Genomic DNA, 19318 nt, shown 5'->3' with positions numbered 1-19318 from the left:
CCGCTCTTCTACCCATGAGGGAGAGCGGCAGGGGGCTCCAGACACCGCTCTTCTACCCATGAGAGAGAGCGGCAGGGGGCTCCAGACACCGCTATTCTACCCATGAGGGGGAGCGGCAGGGGGTTCCAGACACCGCTCTTCTACCCATGAGGGAGAGCGGCAGGGGCTCCAGACACCGCTCTTCTACCCATGAGGGAGAGCGGCAGGGGGCTCCAGACACCGCTCTTCTACCCATGAGGGAGAGCGGCAGGGGGCTCCAGACACCGCTATTCTACCCATGAGGGGGAGCGGCAGGGGGTTCCAGACACCGCTCTTCTACCCATGAGGGAGAGCGGCAGGGGCTCCAGACACCGCTCTTCTACCCATGAGGGAGAGCGGCAGGGGTTCCAGACACCGCTCTTCTACCCATGAGGGAGAGCGGCAGGGGCTCCAGACACCGCTATTCTACCCATGAGGGAGAGCGGCAGGGGCTCCAGACACCGCTCTTCTACCCATGAGAGAGAGCGGCAGGGGGCTCCAGACACCGCTATTCTACCCATGAGGGGGAGCGGCAGGGGGTTCCAGACACCGCTCTTCTACCCATGAGAGAGAGCGGCAGGGGGCTCCAGACACCGCTCTTCTACCCACGAGAGAGAACGGTAGGGGGCTCCAGACACCGCTATTCTACCCATGAGGGAGCGCGGCAGGGGGCTCCAGACACCGCTATTCTACCCATGAGGGAGCGCGGCAGGGGGCTCCAGACACCGCTATTCTACCCATGAGGGAGCGCGGCAGGGGGCTCCAGACACCGCTATTCTACCCATGAGGGAGCGCGGCAGGGGGCTCCAGACACCGCTCTTCTACCCATGAGGGAGCGCGGCAGGGGGCTCCAGACACCGCTATTCTACCCATGAGGGAGCGCGGCAGGGGGTTCCAGACACCGCTCTTCTACCCATGAGGGAGAGCGGCAGGGGCTCCAGACACCGCTCTTCTACCCATGAGAGAGAGCGGCAGGGGGCTCCAGACACCGCTATTCTACCCATGAGGGGGAGCGGCAGGGGGTTCCAGACACCGCTCTTCTACCCATGAGGGAGAGCGGCAGGGGCTCCAGACACCGCTCTTCTACCCATGAGGGAGAGCGGCAGGGGCTCCAGACACCGCTCTTCTACCCATGAGGGAGCGCGGCAGGGGGCTCCAGACACCGCTCTTCTACCCATGAGGGAGCGCGGCAGGGGGCTCCAGACACCGCTATTCTACCCATGAGGGGGAGCGGCAGGGGGTTCCAGACACCGCTCTTCTACCCATGAGGGGGAGCGGCAGGGGGTTCCAGACACCGCTCTTCTACCCATGAGGGAGCGCGGCAGGGGGCTCCAGACACCGCTCTTCTACCCATGAGGGAGCGCGGCAGGGGGCTCCAGACACCGCTATTCTACCCATGAGGGAGCGCGGCAGGGGGTTCCAGACACCGCTCTTCTACCCATGAGGGAGAGCGGCAGGGGCTCCAGACACCGCTCTTCTACCCATGAGAGAGAGCGGCAGGGGGCTCCAGACACCGCTATTCTACCCATGAGGGGGAGCGGCAGGGGGTTCCAGACACCGCTCTTCTACCCATGAGGGAGAGCGGCAGGGGCTCCAGACACCGCTCTTCTACCCATGAGGGAGAGCGGCAGGGGCTCCAGACACCGCTCTTCTACCCATGAGGGGGAGCCGCAGGGGTACCAGATGCCACCGATCGCTTCAAAGCTCCGCTCACCCCAGTCACATGGAGCTGTACCAATGCAAGCCCTCGAGTGCCACCTGTACACCCAGATATCACATGTGCCCGGTCTCCCAACGTAATCCAAGCCTTGGAAGTCTCTCCAGTGGAGCACAGACAAACCAGCTACTGGGAAAAGCAGGGGCGTGATCCTATTAAAGCGCAAAACAGAGTAGTCACCGAAGTCTTCTAGGAGCTGCAATATTCTAGGGAAGCATCACGGGTGGATGTGATGTAGAGCAGGGCATCGTCGGCATACAGCGATATTAAATGGCATCTCTCCCCTATGTGTGCGCCCCATCGCTCAAGTTCCAGTCGAGCCCAAACTGCCAGAGGCGAAGAGCAATGGCTACAATAGGCAGCCCGGTAAAGAGATTGGGACCCCCTCAAAACGTATTTTCCAGGTCAGGGAGAAGAGGGGAAAAAAGGCTATAGAAACTCCCTCATGACCTATATTTCTTTTTATTTGATTCGCAATGAATCCAAAGATGAGCCGTGTAGAAATATAGGTCATGAGGGAGATTCTATAGTGTGGTTTACAATAGGCAGCCCTGCCGTGTTCCTCTGCCCGGTTGTGTACCATGTCTCTGGTTGTGTTGCTCAAGCAGGTCGTTAGCAGTGGTGTCTGCTCCGTGCGCACAATCCAGATGTGTGGCCCTCGGCATGGGACCGGTAGCGGCAGAGCGTGTATTTGTCCAGCCTGTCCCAGATGTGTCTAATTTGCTCACGCCGCATACTCTCTCGGGCACTTTCAGTGGGGTGCACTTGTCACCAGCCTGGATCTCTACTAAGGCATCTTCCCTGTCCCTCAACTCGCGCTCTAGCCGACGACGGACTCCACATGCGAGTCCCATACCCAGGCCCCTCAATACAGACTCCACAGGTGAGTCTCACACCCACGCCCCTCAATACAGACTCCGCAGATGAGTCCCATACCCACGCCCCTCAATACAGACACCACAGGTGAGTCCCATACCCACGCCCCTCAATACAGACTCCGCAGGTGAGTCTCATACCCACGCCCCTCAATACAGACTCCCCAGGTGAGTCCCATACCCACGCCCCTCAATACAGACTCCACAGGTGAGTCCCATACCCACGCCCCTCAATACAGACTGCACAGGTCAGTATCATACCCACGCCCCTCAATACAGACTCCGCAGGTGAGTCCCATACCCACGCCCCTCAATACAGACTTCATTGCCTCCCACTCTGTGCTTCTACTGGACATCCCCCTCCAGTTGAGTGTCCTGTAGTCTGACAGCGCCTGGGGCAGCGTCTCCCTCCCCTACTGATCCTCCAGCATATCGGAGGGCATCCTCCACTGTCGAGGTCCCTGGACGGGGGCGTTCCACCGTACCATGCAACTTACAGGAGCATGATCCAAATCGAGCCAAATGGGTCACAGTCGCGTCTGGGAAGGCGGGCGTCTCGGTCACTAGCGCCCTGTCCAGTCTGCTATGCGTGTTATGTGTGGGGTAAAAGCATGTAAAGAGATTCTGGGTCAGGTGTTTTTCCCACCAGGGGTCCAGTAGCCCCTTCTTCCTCATTACTGCTTGCATCGTTTTGGTCAATTGTGGTTTCGTGACGGTTCTGAGGGGGTGTCTGTCCAGGTCACGGTCGAGTAATGTGGGGAATACAGAAATCCTGCTCTTCGGAGAAGCTCAACTACTGTGGACCTCCGACTGGTGGCCCTCAGACCTAGGTACTCCCCGTTCCAAAAGCCTGTGTAAACAACGTAGGTGTCCGCCTCGAGCAGACCTTCACTATGAAGGAGCATGCTGCTCAGACAGCTGGCTCCTGTTTTCATGTGTTGGGTCTTTTGCATCGTATCCTTCCTCTGCTTGTTTTAAGCCGCCTGGATTACTGCAACAGTCTTCTGCTGTCTGCCAACGAGGCTGCCCTTGATAGACTACAGGTTCTCCAGAACAGGGCCGCCCCTAGGCATGTGCAGACTGTGCACCTGCACAGGGCCGCCAAACCCCAGGGGCCGCCACGACGAGGATCCGTTCGTGGCACTGGCGGCCCCCTGGCAGGATTTGGCAGCCTCCCGGCTCCGACCCCGGCTAGCAATGGCAGCGGCCGGCCAGCGCCGTTGTTGTTTACCTGCTAGTTTCCCAGAGTCAGGCAGCCAGCAGTTTGGGTCCCAGGGCCGTCAATCTTAGCACTACAATGACGTGACGGCCCTGGGACAGCCCCCGCGGCGCGCGCTGCCTGTGCGCAGTGCGCAACTCGCACCTGCTGCTTACGTTACGCGGCGTCACGCCCGGTCACGAGTGGTGGTCTGGACTGTCTGGTCACGAGACGAGAGAGTGCGTCGTGCGTCGTCATCGAGAATAAAGAAAGATAACGCGCCCACCGACGATCAGAGAACACCTCCTGTCCGACTCCGGTTCGTTCCCCGACCCTGATTGGACGGTGTGAGAGACTCCCTGTCTCGGCGGACGACTGTCAGCGGACTTGCAATGGGAGAGGTGTGGCGCCGCGGCCAGGGCGACTGACGCTGGAATCTGGGGACCACGGTTCGATTCCCGGCTCCGGCGGCAGGTTAGCCCAGCACCATGTGACTCTGGGCAATAGCTCGCTTAATCTTCCCGACGGCCCCCAGCGCCTAGAGACCCTTACGGGTGATTGTGCGCTTTACAAATGTGGACTATTTTATTATTGCACTGCACAGGTACTAACTCTGAAACAATTAATTTCAATGAATCGGCACTTACTATTATGCGCAATGGCAATGTGATGTGGGAGTGGGACGGTGCAACTGCAGGCCTCGAACAGTAAGTCACTCTTCTCTTGAAACTTGAAAGCAGTAAGCACGGAGCCAGCTGACAGGTTCACCGCGGGTGACAGCCGGGGTCCGCCACGGCAAACGCCCGCTTCCACCGCAAAGCAGGAGCAAAGGTTGCCCATCGCGGGGAGGGGGCATTTTTATTTAATACTGGCATCTTTCCTCAAATACGTGGAAACGCACTTCATATATTGAAGCAGACCGCGCACTGCTAATCCACGAAGGGCAAGATACATATTTTTTAAGCCATAAATAAAAATCACATTCACATTAAATAATGTTTCGGGGATCGGCAAATAAACACTCCTAATTTGGACTCAGACAAGCCAGCAAATGGTAATGGGTTCTCTGTTCGATTAGCAGCTCACGTGCAGAATATATTGGCCCACGTCGAGCGCTATCTGTCTCTATAGAGATAGATACACTTGTCTTTTGTCTATTTACCTGCAAGCCTTTTACACATACTGCAAGCAGGTAGGCTAGAGCTACCTGAATGTATTGCTTTCCTCTCAACTGCTAGGCCTAAAGTGGCCGCCGACCAGCAGGGGGAAGCATGCCCAGTATGGCTGAAATGGGGCTGAGGGACCTGCGAGCCACTGGGCCAAATAAGAATGTTCTCAGGCACTGGATGCTAGCACAGTTGATTCAGAGCAGGTGGATAGGGGTTTATTTCTGTAAGTCCACACAGTCCAGCAGCTGGCTCTGCATCCTGAGAATGCCATCTTTTCCTTCCTAGGCCATGGGGCACAGATTGTAGTGCAGTCATTCAGTCGAGATAGACCCAGGGCAGGGGTACATTTGGATGCTGGTATATTCCATGCAGTGACACCACCAACAAAAGGGAGGATGATTCTGGGTACTAGGGGAATAGTGTTTTTAACAAGAGCTGGTACCTGGTGTGCAGAGCAGGCATTTGTGTTAAACCAGATGCTGACCTTTTTTGTCTGGGCAAGGGTATATCGTAGAACCTCTGGGACTGGGCATTGGACAGGCACTCCACCCTCTGGGCCCTTTCACCCACCACATCTATACAGCCCCACCGGTACCTCATAATCATGGCCAACGGAATTATGCGCCACGGGAAGACAAAAGTCTGCTGCAGTAAACGTCTTGATTCTGCTCAATGTGTGTGGTATGGTATTTATGTTTTTTAAGACTCCTAGGGTTAATTTCAGAAAGGCTCACGTGACGTAGTGACAAAGATGGCGATGAATTCAGGCTCCGCTTTTTATTTCCATAGCCACGTTCAGAGAGGTTTTATGGGAGTAATGATTATTCTCACTAATACCAAATGTGTAGGATGTAGTGATAATTGCCCTGTTACCAATGTTCGTCATTAAAGAGAAGTAAACGGCATTACAGGACAGTAAGCTAGGCATTGCATCCATGGTAGGTGGACAGTGGTCATGCATGGGTTAAATGGCAACGAAACAACAGTAATCATGTCTGGTTGTATTGTATATGATCTATAGTACACACGTAGATACATGCATGTGGAAAGCTTGGCGCGCCTAGTCTTTTCAATGGCCTTTATTCGGATGTTGTCTTGGTTTTCTTTAAGGTTCTTGTCATTTTGTATTTACAAGCCCCTTGCGCGACCAGTGTGTTACTTTTAATATGGGAAAAAGGTGGTGCGGCGGCACCTTCCTGAGCTCCGCCCCGTCCGGACCAGACCCCCTCTTCCGGGGCCCCCACCTACGCTCCCTGCACAGGGCCACCATGAGCCTAGAGCCGGCCCTGTCCAGAATACGGCGGCACGTCTGATTCTGAACGCACCCCCAGGGAGAGCCTCTCGGCCTCTGCTTTACCAGCTCCACTGGCTCCCGATACGACAGCGAGTACAGTTTAAAGTATACTGCACCATTCACAATGCCTTGTCCAATTCTGGCCCTAGCTATTTTGCAGATAAATGTATCCTCTATACACCACGGCGGTCTCTCCACTCAGAATCCAAACACCTCCTCGCTGTGCCTAGAATTAAACGAGCCAGACAAGGTGGGAAGGCCCTATCTTATCTGGTCCCTGCCCCTGGAACAAGCTCCCTGTGCAACTAAGACAGTGCACCGAACACCTCCACCTCAGGAAACGGCTTAAGACCTATCTTTTCACCTCCGATCTCTAGCTGACCGCTTTCCCTCATGCAGCCCGTCTCGAGCGCAGTGATACCCCTTCGGGGGTCGATTCCGGCGCTTTATAAATAAATACATAAATAAATAACAAACTACTGAACAAAACCCCCACCTCCCACCCCCCACCCACGGACAGTACACGTGCTGCTGTGCTGTCGGGTTTGCCCACTCCATGTTTGTGCCAGGACGTACACGGCTTCCCTAATAGCCCAACAGGGGCTAGTGGATAAACCACCGCACTACAGACTACCCTGGCAAGCCCACCCTTTAACAGACCAGCAGTTTTTTTGTCAGCAAACAAATCCTGCTGAACCCAACAAGTGCCAGGCACTGAAACTGGTGCACCCTTTCCACTCCCACGCTTTCCAATGCATCCTACCAGCTCTTGGGCCAACACCCCACTCACTCTCATGTTAGCGACGCTCGCAGGAGCCTCACCCTCACTGCATTCGATCATGTCTCCACATGCACACCCATCTGGAAGAGTATGTAACCAGTGGTTCAGCCGGCTCTTGTTTAAATCGCTCTCCGGCTCAGGGCACGTCTTTCAGGGTCTCAGGGACAATGTCCGCCATTAGGCCCAGTGTGTCTGATGTCACCCCCGCCTCTCCTCCGGGTCCAGCTGTATAGATGTGGTCAGTGAGTCCAAGGTCCCATCATCTGTGGTCCCAGCTGCAAAGTTCCATCCTTTTGCAGGAGAACATGAAATCATTGAAGGTAAGTCAGGTGAGTGAGCTCTGACTTGTTTAAGTTAAACTTCCTAAGGGATCTGAGAGCAGTGAGAAGAGGCTTGAAGTATCTTCATTCTGCGCCCTCTGCGCCTCTTTCTGCATTTATGGACCTTGCTCTTTCCTTGTGCAACAGGCCCTGCTTAGAGGGTCCTTCTAGGCACTATTTATTTACAAAGATCAATATTCTGTTGTGTGTCCTGTGTTTGTGGAAGAGACACAGATCTCATACGGTGAGAGAGGCGGGGAGCGGTTGTGAGTGGGTGAGACAGGGTGACTGGCATGGGGGCGAGCGAGGAGCAGGATGGGGCAGGAGGCGTCAGACTGTTTACAGATGACATTTGTGTATTATTGAATGCTATAATGTGGCTGGGTACTGTAGTACTCGCTGTGCTGGTGCGGGAACGTCCCATGGTTGTCCTACGGGTGCTGACTTGGTAAACTGCAAAAACCACAAATAAAGACTAAAAAGAAACACACTCTCTTCTCTTTGCAGACCCGGCTCCTGCGGACTCTTCGTCCAGCCAGTGCTCTGCTTGAAGGTAGGTGCCGCCGCACTCCGAGGGACATACGTTACTCCATTATAAGAATAATCTTCTCATTTCATCAGCTTTAGTGGGTACAATTATGACTAAAATATCTACTTGTGAAATTTGCACCTGTGATTGTACGACAGTAAAGTTTGCATCTGTATCCACTGGGGGGACTCCAGGCTTGTGATGAGAGTTTAGCAGCAGATTTTGAGTCTCTGCTGGACAGGGGTGAGCCCAAAGTGAACCCCACCTGCACACTCTAACATCGAACCCCACGAACAGACGTATCCGATCATTGAAAAGTTCACCCCATCAGTGACCCAAGATCACATCCATACTGAGGCAGCCAAACCACAAAGAAAATGTTTGGACAACAGCTACGTATTGTGAAATTATAAGATTGCAAACCTTGTTGACTTGAGAACCCCATTATAGCTGAAAGAAAGTAAACTCTTAAGAGTAGCTAACCCTGGTCCACTGACTCAAGCGCCAAAGCCAGAGGATCCCTCAGAAATAATGACACCTCAGCTCAGACAGGAGTATTCGACATCATCCTAACAGCAAAGTCCACATTTATCCAAGAGCCAATCGTGGGCTTTCCCCGGTGCCACTTGTGCGTTTTCAGGCAAATCAAAAACCTATCCACACCTCAAAGAAGATCACCAGCCCCCCTCTACAGAAACATGCAATACATTTCTCACTGAAAAGATGTACATAGTAAGAGAAGTTTGATCTGGACAGCACACTTCACAAAATACTCCCACACCCGGGACATTTTCAAACCACCAACGAGCACTGACTACAAACTGCTTCACAGGCCCCATCCCAGAAAAAATATCAAACACAAAGGTGTCCCCTTCCAAGACTTCCGGTGCAATCCGGTCAATGCCTCCCACAACCAAGAAATACCTTAAGAAAGCCAACCTGGGCCCAGCCAACACCTGTCCCTAGTCCAACATCTCAAGACAAGGAAAAGCCATTGAAAAAACTATGGCAGATCAACTATAGACCATCATTGCCAGAAAACTAAGAAAGGCTACTTTGGAGTAGTTTCCACTTTCCAGTAGGAACTGCCCGTTTGTTGAGCAACATGAACGTAGGGTCGGTGCCCGACTGATTGTGTGCACCCCCGCAGGATATGTTGTCCTACAGACCAGCTAGGCAGGTGGAAATGGTTTTTGGCAACCACAGAACAAGACAACCTTGACACCCCGAGAGCCGTAGTAAAAGGTGTAGAACTCTTTTGCTCAGTCACTCGGGCTGTCTTGAAGAAATATCCAAGGAATACACGGAGGGGCGTTTTCAATATTTATTGAACCATTGTGATTCTTTTATAAAATATATGTGCAACGATGATCAATAGACAGAAGCAGATGAGCGTGATTAGCAATATAGGGACAGTGAACAGAATGAACAGTTCCACCATCTTGCTAAAACAATCTATAAATGCAAGCACATAAAAACAAGACCTAAGACGGCTAAGACCTGGAACCAGCTCCCGATGGACATCAGACGTTCCCCCACTCTGCACACCTTCAGGAAGACCCTCAAGACCTGGCTCTTCGACTGACCGGAGTTGCTTCCCCCCTCCCAGCCACCCAGCGCCTTGAGACCCTTACAGGTGGGTAGCGCGCTTCATAATTCCCTGATTGATTGATAGATATAGCGTGCTCCTACTATGCGTTCCCTACCCTAAATGTCTAGGGTGTGTGTGCATGTGTTCTGCCAAGAATGCTTTATTGGACGATGCAACCCCCATTACTTGAAGAGAAAGAATGTAAGTCCCTTGCAGAGGGATCAGCAAGCCGCGGAGCTGAGGTTTCAGCGTGTAGTGACCTTGCAAGGACAGCAAGTGCTTCTCTTCCCCAACCCGGACATGCTTGTTTATTTATAATGAAAAGCAACCTTGCCCCGAGTCGAGGCCTTAGTCAGGCCGACATTGTTATGATCTATTGGTAGCTGCATCGCCTTATGGATGAAAAACAAACCCCGGCATTTACACAATGTTTTTACTAAGTGCAATTTGTATGCAATGTAGTTTCAGAGAAACGAATCCTACATTGTCTCGCACGCAAATATGTGTCAAAAGTCATCGTGCAAAAGAGAAGAGAACTTAGGCAAGGTGCGCATGGTAAAAATTGCCGCGTTTCTCCCTGGGTCTAACTAAGACACATGACACTACTGGTCGACTAATAATTCAGATTCAGCTCCAGTTTCAGCTTTAAAATGATTCCCTTGAAGGTCCTGGACAGCAAGCACCATATCCTCGACAGAGGCAGTCCCTGCCCAATGGTGCTAGCTGATCTTTAAACTACTTTTGCCAACATCAGGCTACTTAAGACTCTGGAACAGCGCATGGGTTTCTGAGCATGTTCAAGCACTAATTTACAGAGTTCCTCAACAGCAGAGCCTTGTGATGTGAATCAGTCACCAGACCTCAGACATACATCAGATAGAGCTCAGTGTGGCTCAGGGCTCCATCCTAGCTCCCACAACATCTAATCTCTTCATTGAGGCCCCAGGACTGATCATGGAAGGCTCATGTGACTGTGCACCAGCATCCTAACCATGGACAATTGTGTCTTCAAACACAAACATTATAAGACATCGCAACGCTGGACAACCTCGCCTTACTTTGCATCAAACTGAATTCCTCCTCCTATCTCCATCCCTCGACAGAAGCTCGACCCAACGATTCTGAACTCATTGAACCCAATGGGACTTTCACCTTATCCTCCACTATCGCCGAGCCCTGAGGACACACTCGCTCTGTCCTCCACACTCATTCTGTGCATTAACAGAATGGCCAAAACTTGTATCTAAGTATCCTGAAGAACATCTTCCACCTCACCCGGCCAGGCCCCTGGACCTCACTGCTCTCACTAGACGTATCCAGACTGGACTTTGGAGACACTGATCTTGCCACGTCCCTCTATAGACCCGCTGAAAGCGTCATTGACTCTGCGGTTGGGTTTATACTCTTAACAACCACCAGAGTTTAATTCAAATATGCTGCCTCATCCACAAGGCAATCTACAATAATAACCAACCTTAGCTTGCAGAACTTTTGACTCTTGCTGGCAGCTTAAGGGGACTAAGATGCGTAACAAAACTTTAGGGGGTTCTGCTGCAAGGTACATGGAGGGGCCCCCCTCTGGACTCAATCAGGAGCACTCAGGCCAGGGTACTCGCTGAGGGGACCCCTTGAGCTCTGCCCCTCCCCCGCAACACAGGGGCCTATGTAATGCCACTGTCCACCCCCAAGTAATCCTTCTCAGTGGCCGCAGCATCAGCCTGGAACTTGCTACTGAGTGACCTAAGGAAATGAACTCCAATCATCGATTTTAGGGAAACACTTCAATGCACATGTATTAAACAAATTCCTCAACTAGCAGAAACCTCAAAGAACTCAATCCACCTAGGGAGCACTCTCCTATATTGACGTCCTACTGGGTACTTCTTATCACAGATTCCTCACCTTTACATGCTGCAAATGTTTCATGCACGTTTAGCTCTTTGTAGCATGCCATGTGCCCCGCAGGGTACAGAGCGGGAATATCGTCGTAAAAATATCGACTAACATTAATATCGTCACAGAAATATCGACAAGAAGAAATATCGATGACAAAAATATAGTTTGACAAGAATATCGACAGACAGGTAAGTAATATCGTTAACATTAATATAGTTGTAATAAATATCGTTTACAAAAACATCGTTTACAAAAATATCGTTTTTTAAATAATAATAAGTAATTAAGTGTTTTTAATGAGTATTGGTTGTCAAAGTAGTATTTTTTGTAGTATTTTATTAGTTAATACCGTATTTTATGTTGAATTTAGTGTTAATAGTTCCGTAGCGGGTTGTGGGTTTATAGGGGAGTAGGGTGGGAAGTAATTTAAATATAATAAAATAATTGATTAATGTGTTAATTGAATATAAATAGTGTAATAAATAATAGTTAATTAATTTCAATTAGTTAATTGATTAATAATTATGTAAATTAATTATGTTAATTGTTTAATTAATTTTAGGTGTGTGTAGTTGAATTTTTAAGTGAAAAAGTAGTGAATTAATTACATTTTAATTGAATAAATATTTAATTAATGATTAATTAAATAAAAATAATGATTTGTTAATTTTTAAACATTGTAAATATAATAAAATAATTGATTAATGAATGTGTTAATTGAATATAAATAGTGTAATAAATAATAGTTAATTAATTTCAATTTGTTAATTGATTAATAATTATGTAAATTAGTTATGTTAATTGTTTAATTAATTTTAGGTGTGTGTAGTTGAATTTTTAAGTGAAAAAGTAGTGAATTAATTACATTTTAATTGAATAATTATTTAATTAATGATTAATTAAATAAAAATAAAGATTTGTTAATTTTTAAACATTGTAAATACATTTAGTAATCTTAACCCCTACACTATCCAACGCTTTCCCTACTGTTGCACCCTCTGGAGTGGGAATAGTAATTTTGACCCCTACGCTATCCAACGCTTTCCCTACTGTTGCACCCTCTGGAGGGTATACAACCTTTACAACGCAACTTTTACCACAACCTACCATTACCACGCATTTTTTACAACGCAGGATCCATTACAACGCATACCATTACCACGCATGTATTTACAACGCAGGTACTTTTACAACGCATACCATTACAACGTAAGTATTGGTAAGTATATTATTTTATTAAAAATATTATTTGTTTTTTTTTGTAAAGGGCTATTTTTTGGGTTCAGGGTCAGTTTTGGGTTTTTGGGTAAAGGGGTATTTTTAGGGTTCAGGGTCAGTTTTCAGTTTTTGGGTAAAGGGGTATTTTTAGGGTTTAGGGTCAGTTTTCAGTTTTTGGGTAAAGGGGTATTTTTAGGGTTCAGGGTCAGTTTTCAGTTTTTGGGTAAAGGGGTTTTTTTAGGGTTTAGGGTCAGTTTTCAGTTTGTGGGTAAAGGGGTATTTTTAGGGTTCAGGGTCAATTTTCAGTTTTTGGGTAAAGGGGTATTTTTAGGGTTCAGGGTCAGTTTTCAGTTTTTGGGTAAAGGGGTATTTTTAGGGTTCAGGGTCAGTTTTCAGTTTTTGGGTAAAGGGGTATTTTTAGGTTTCAGGGTCAGTTTTCAGTTTTTGGGTAAAGGGGTATTTTTAGGGTTCAGGGTCAGTTTTTAGTTTTTGGGTAAAGGGGTATTTTTAGGGTTCAGGGTCAGTTTTGGGTTTTTGGGTAAAAGGGGTATTTTTTGGGTTCAGGGTCAGTTTTGGGTTTTTGGGAAAAGGGTACAGTGTAAAAATTAAATATAATTAAATTTAAATTACATTAAATTAAATTGATTAAATTAAATTAAATTAATTAAATTAAATTACATTAAATTACATTATATTAATTTTAATTACATTAAATATTAAAAAATATTATATACTTACCAATACTTACGTTGTAATTGTATGCGTTGTAAAGGTATATGCGTTGTAAATACATGCGTGGTAATGGTATGCGTTGTCATGGATCCTGCGTTGTAAAAAATGCGTGGTAATGGTAGGCGTGGTAAAAGTATGCGTTGTAACGTCATACATCCCCTCTGGAGTGGAAATAGTAATTTAAACCCCTACGCTATCCAACGCTTTCCCTACTGTTGCACCCTCTGGAGTGGGAATAGTAATTTTTACCCCTTCACTATCAAATGTTTTAATTAATAATATATTTTATATTATAATTATATGTATGTATTATTGTTGTTATGTAAAGTAATGTGTTAAATATATGTATATGTACACATTTATTAAGTTTATAATGAAAAAGTGTATTTAATTTGTTTTCAATAGTCAAAAAATAAAAGTAATGTAATTTATTTAGTTAATAGTACTTATATTTATTTAATTTTGAATGTAATTTTAATTAATTTAAACATTCGATATTTTTTACAACGATATTTATTACAACGATATTTTTGAGTCGATATTTATGTACTTACCTGTTTAGGTATAGGGTGTCGATATTTTTGTAAACGATATTTTTCCAACGATATTTTTGTCAACGATATTTTTGTAATCGATATTTCAACACCCTACCCCCCGCAGAGCCACAGGGGTCCTCAGTTTCACATCTGCCAGCAGGTCTGTCCCAATCTACCCCCAGCAGACCTATTCCTGGGTCTGCTCCGATATTAGTGCAGACTTCTACTCTGACACCAAGGTTCAGTTCCTTCCATGCCGATGCTGCCTCTGGCCCAGTGTCCGATGCTGACTCTGGCCCAAGGTCCGATGCTGACTCTGGCCCAAGGTCCGATGCTGACTGTGGCCCAATGTCTGATGCTGACTCTGGCCCAATGTCCGATGCTGACTCTGGCCCAATGTCCGATGCTGACTCTGGCCCAATGTCCGATGCTGACTCTGGCCCAATGTCCGATGCTGACTCTGGCCCAATGTCCGATGCTGACTCTGGCCCAATGTCCGATGCTGACTCTGGCCCGATGTCCGATGCTGACTCTGGCCCGATGTCCGATGCTGACTCTGGTCCATCTCAAAGACCAGTGGGTCTTGCAAATTTTCTAAAAGGGCTACAACTTTCTGTTTTCTTTAGTAGTAAGTCAGACCCTTTTCCCACCCATTCACTCCAGTCTCTCCCTATTTAACATTTAAACATATACTTATATGTGCAGAGACTCCACAGTTGGGGTGTAGAACCGTGCACATAGGCAGTACAGAGTGATAAAACTCCAACCATAGTTCGTAGTATATCTTGTGGTACTACAAAACATACTACAATTAACAAAGTGCAGATTGTGAATCGGGCCCTGAGTTTGTGAATACTCAAAAGTGTAAACTTACTCAAAACTGTAAACTTATTCAAAAGTGTATATTACTCAAAAGTGTAAACTTACTCAAAAGTGTAAACTTAATCAAAAGTGTAAACTTAATCAAAAGTGTAAACTTATTCAAAAGTGTAAACTTACTCAAAAGCGTAAACTTATTCAAAAGTGTAAACTTATTCAAAAGTGTAAACTTAATCAAAAGTGTAAACTTAATCAAAAGTGTAAACTTATTCAAAACTGTAAACTTATTCAAAAGTGTAAACTTACTCAAAAGTGTAAACTTACTCACAAGTGTAAACTTATTCAAAAGTGTAAACTTACTCAAAAGTGTAAACTTAAAAGTGCAGCAGACCTTTAGGGTTTGTGTGCCGTTGAAGAAAGAAATCACCTGTTATTGTTCACTCAGATTCTGGTATTGGGAATAGATGGTTCAGTTCATGCTTGTTACTCACAGCATCCCTCGGAGGCTTACACAGAGTATAAAGTAGAAATGGAAGGCAAAGATTTTCAGGGATATTCAGTGTATTCATATTTGTTCTACTCGGTTACTTATAATCGCTCCTCTGGCTGAGGCTGGGGCTCTCACTAGAGAAACAACTGATCTTCAGTCTTTCTGTTACAGATCCAAGCCCCGGGGCTGAGGCTGCATCAGCATCTTCAGCGAGGAGAGAGCATCCTTTGACCGAGACGAGGAATCCATCTCTGGCCTCTGTTATCCTTCGTTCCTGAATGCGGCAGCAGCAGCGCTGTTCCTTCTTGAGCCGGAGCGCTTGCCTCTGTCGCCCTCTTCTGGTTTCCATGGGAACTTCAACTTTATTGTTATAATTGTGCCCTTGATCATAAAATGGTGGTGGGGAAAATAGTAATTGAACACTCTGAGATTGTTTGAACAGAGGAAAATATTATTTGTCATATACTTAGATTTATTTGCCTGGGAGTAATATATCATGAAATAATATATCATTCTTACTTTTAGTTTTAATTTTTACATTTTCAGACACATTTAACTTTTGTGACTTATCAAACAGCAATATGTTATCATTTTCACTTTTCATTTCTATAACCAAGTTCATAAATCGTTTTCAAGTAGCATCAGCTCTCCATTTATTTCCCACAATGCCCTTCTCTCGTATGTGCATCAGATTCCTGTCCTTTGTGGATGTCTTTGAGTATTGAGACTAGAGGTGTTTACAGAGAGGTGAAATGTTATAAAGCTCCTTTCCCAATTTTAGTGGATGTTTAAATACAGATGTTATCAATAAACCAGCTGTAGATGGTGATCTGGGGATCACAGGACACAGTCTTTGGCTCCAAAACGACTTTGTGGAAGTTGTAAAATGTGTCAAAGGATAAACCAAAATCACCAGAGAATGGATTGTGCCTCTGTGTTGACTTATCAGAAGGTGAATGATTGGCAGGGCCCAATTGAGAAAGGTTAAACCCACATTTGTGTAAGTTTACTTTGTTTTTTTGCTATTGAGAAACTCTGAGTTGATAGTAAGTTTATGACTGGGGAGATTCCACCGTCCTGTTGGAGAGCTCGGCAGATAACAAGATGACTAGCAGTAATAGTGTAAGTTTGCCTTAGTGAATCCGGCCCATTGTATTCATGTTACGCTAGAATTAGAAGGGCTTCTTGGTACTGGGCGCAGTATTCCCTAAATGCTAGCTCGTTTGGGGATATTTAGCCACATCAGGTACAAATGGGTGCAAAAACATCACAACGCTTGAAACAGTTGTGCTAGGTGCTCTGCATGTTTTTGCACTCAGTGCACAGATCCAGCCGATTCATGGGGAATGGTCATTTGAGTGTATGTACAACCATCTGCATGGTACATGTCTGCTGTACTTCTGTGTGCAGGGTGGCTAGTGTTGAAGCCAGGCATCCATTTCAATGATTTGATGTCGCCGGAGCCATACATCTTTATGCACAGGGAATAGTGTCAGACCAACACATCTGTGTCCAGGGTGAATAGTGTCAGAGCTGTACATCTACGATCAGGATGGAGAGTGGTGGACCCATGGATTCATTTCCATGATTCGATAATGCCGGAAAAATACATCTTTGTGCACATTGGACAATCTCAGACCCACACATCTGTGTGCAGAGTGGATAGTGTCAGAGCCGTGTATCCGTGTGCAGAGTGGAAAGTGTCAAAGCCTTGCATCTGCATGCAGAGTGGATAGTGTCCGAGCCTTGCATCCGCGCGCAGAGTGGATAGTGTCCGAGCCTTGCATCCGCGCGCAGAGTGGATAGTGTCCGAGCCTTGCATCCACATGCAGAGTGGTTAGTGTCCGAGCCTTGCATCCGCGTGCAGAGTGGATAGTGTCCGAGCCTTGCTTCCGCGTGCAGAGTGGATAGTGTCAGAGCCTTGCATCCATGTGCAGAGTGGATAGTGTCAGAGCCTTGCTTCTGCGTGCAGAGTGGATAGTGTCAGAGGCTTGCATCCATGTGCAGAGTGGATAGGGTCAGAGCCTTGCATCCGTGTGCAGAGTGGATAGTGTCAGAGCCTTGCTTCTGCGTGCAGAGTGGATAGTGTCAGAGGCTTGCATCCATGTGCAGAGTGGATAGTGTCAGAGCCTTGCTTCTGCGTGCAGAGTGCATAGTGTCAGAGGCTTGCATCCATGTGCAGAGTGAATAGTGTCCGAGCCTTGCATCCGCGTGCAGAGTGGATAGTGTCCAAGCCTTGCTTCCGCGTGCAGAGTGGATAGTGTCAAAGCCTTGCATACATGTGCAGAGTGGATAGTGTCAGAGCCTTGCTTCCGCGTGCAGAGTGCATAGGGTCAGAGCCTTGCATCCGTGTGCAGAGTGGATAGTGTCAGAGCCTTGCTTCTGTGTGCAGAGTGGATAGGGTCAGAGCCATGCATCCGCGTGCAGAGTGGATAGTGTCAGAGCCTTGCATCCATGTGCAGAGTGGATAGTGTCAGAGCCTTGTATAATTGTGCAGAGTAGATAGTGTCAGAGCCTTGCATACATGTGCAGAGTGGATAGGGTCAGAGCCTTGCTTCCGCGTGCAGAATGGATAGTGTCAGAGCCTTGCATCTGTGTGCAGGGTGAATAGTGTCAGAGCCTTGCATCCGTGTGCAGAGTGGATAGTGTCAGAGCCTTGCATCCATGTGCAGAGTGGATAGTGTCAGAGCCTTGTATCCGTGTGCAGAGTGGATAGGGTCAGAGCCTTGCATCCGTGTGCAGAGTGGATAGTGTCAGAGCCTTGCATCTGTGTGCTGGGTGAATAGTGTCGGAGCCTTGCATCCGTGTGCAGAGTGGATAGTGTCAGAGCCTTGTATCCGTGTGCAGAGTGGATAGGGTCAGAGCCTTGCATCTGTGTGCAGAGTGGATAGTGTCAGAGCCTTGCATATGTGTGCAGAGTGGATAGTGTCAGAGCCTTGCATCCGTGTGCAGAGTGGATAGTGCCAGAGCCTTGCATACATGTGCAGACTGGATAGTGTCAGAGCCTTGTATGCGTGTGCAGAGTGGATAGGGTCAGAGCCTTGCATCCGTGTGCAGAGTGGATAGTGTCAGAGCCTTGCATCTGTGTGCTGGGTGAATAGTGTCAGAGCCTTGCATTTGTGTGCAGAGTGGATAGTGTCAGAGCCGTGCATCCATGTGCAGAGTGGATAGTGTCAGAGCCTTGTATCCGTGTGCAGAGTGGATAGGGTCAGAGCCTTGCATCCGTGTGCAGAGTGGATAGTGTCAGAGCCTTGCATCTGTGTGCAGGGTGAATAGTGTCAGAGCCTTGCATCCGTGTGCAGAGTGGATAGTGTCAGAGCCTTGCATCCATGTGCAGAGTGGATAGTGTCAGAGCCTTGTATCCGTGTGCAGAGTGGATAGGGTAAGAGCCTTGCATCCGTGTGCAGAGTGGATAGGGTCAGAGCCTTGCATCCCTGTGCAGAGTGGATAGTGTCAGAGCCTTGTATCCGTGTGCAGAGTGGATAGTGTCAGAGCCTTGTATCCGTGTGCAGAGTGGATAGGGTCAGAGCCTTGCATCCGTGTGCAGAGTGGATAGGGTCAGAGCCTTGCATCCCTGTGCAGAGTGGATAGTGTCAGAGCCTTGCATCTGTGTGCAGAGTGGATAGGGTCAGAGCCTTGCATCCGTGTGCAGAGTGGATAGTGTCAGAGCCTTGTATCCGTGTGCAGAGTGGATAGGGTCAGAGCCTTGCATCCGTGTGCAGAGTGGATAGTGTCAGAGCCTTGCATCTGTGTGCAGGGTGAATAGTGTCAGAGCCTTGCATCCGTGTGCAGAGTGGATAGTGTCAGAGCCTTGCATCCATGTGCAGAGTGGATAGTGTCAGAGCCTTGTATCCGTGTGCAGAGTGGATAGGGTCAGAGCCTTGCATCCGTGTGCAGAGAGGATAGGGTCAGAGCCTTGCATCCGTGTGCAGAGTGGATAGTGTCAGAGCCTTGTATCCGTGTGCAGAGTGGATAGGGTCAGAGCCTTGCATCCGTGTGCAGAGTGGATAGGGTCAGAGCCTTGCTTCCTTGTGCAGAGTGGATAGGGTCAGAGCCTTGCATCCGCGTGCAGAGTGGATAGTGTTAGAGCCTTGCATCCATGTGCAGAGTGGATAGGGTAAGAGCCTTGCATCCG

The 19318-nt window shown here is 48.0% G+C and overlaps 2 protein-coding genes across 5 annotated transcripts in view; both read left to right on the top strand.

Annotated features, from left to right (window-relative positions):
* Nucleotides 1–19318, top strand: part of LOC144754057 (saoe class I histocompatibility antigen, A alpha chain-like) — a 1371606-nt gene that overhangs the window by 870709 nt on the left and 481579 nt on the right. The gene's annotated exons all lie outside the window — the stretch shown is intronic.
* The window catches only part of LOC144754058 (class I histocompatibility antigen, Gogo-OKO alpha chain-like), a 538990-nt gene that overhangs the window by 235675 nt on the left and 283997 nt on the right, over nt 1–19318 (top strand). For 3 of the 4 annotated variants that reach the window (XM_078641573.1, XM_078641574.1, XM_078641575.1), the window contains exons 8-9: nt 7880–7925; nt 15355–16541. The exons of the other annotated variant lie outside the window; for it this stretch is intronic. In XM_078641573.1, coding sequence (XP_078497699.1) covers nt 7880–7923 — 44 coding nt within the window. In that variant the 3' untranslated portion in view covers nt 7924–7925; nt 15355–16541. The remainder of the gene's footprint in view (nt 1–7879; nt 7926–15354; nt 16542–19318) is intronic. 4 annotated transcript variants of the gene reach the window in all.

The sequence above is a fragment of the Lissotriton helveticus genome, chromosome 5_1, assembly GCF_964261635.1.
Source record: "Lissotriton helveticus chromosome 5_1, aLisHel1.1, whole genome shotgun sequence".
In the NCBI taxonomy this organism is placed as follows: Eukaryota; Metazoa; Chordata; class Amphibia; order Caudata; family Salamandridae; genus Lissotriton; species Lissotriton helveticus.
This window is presented reverse-complemented; position numbering and strand designations above follow the sequence as displayed.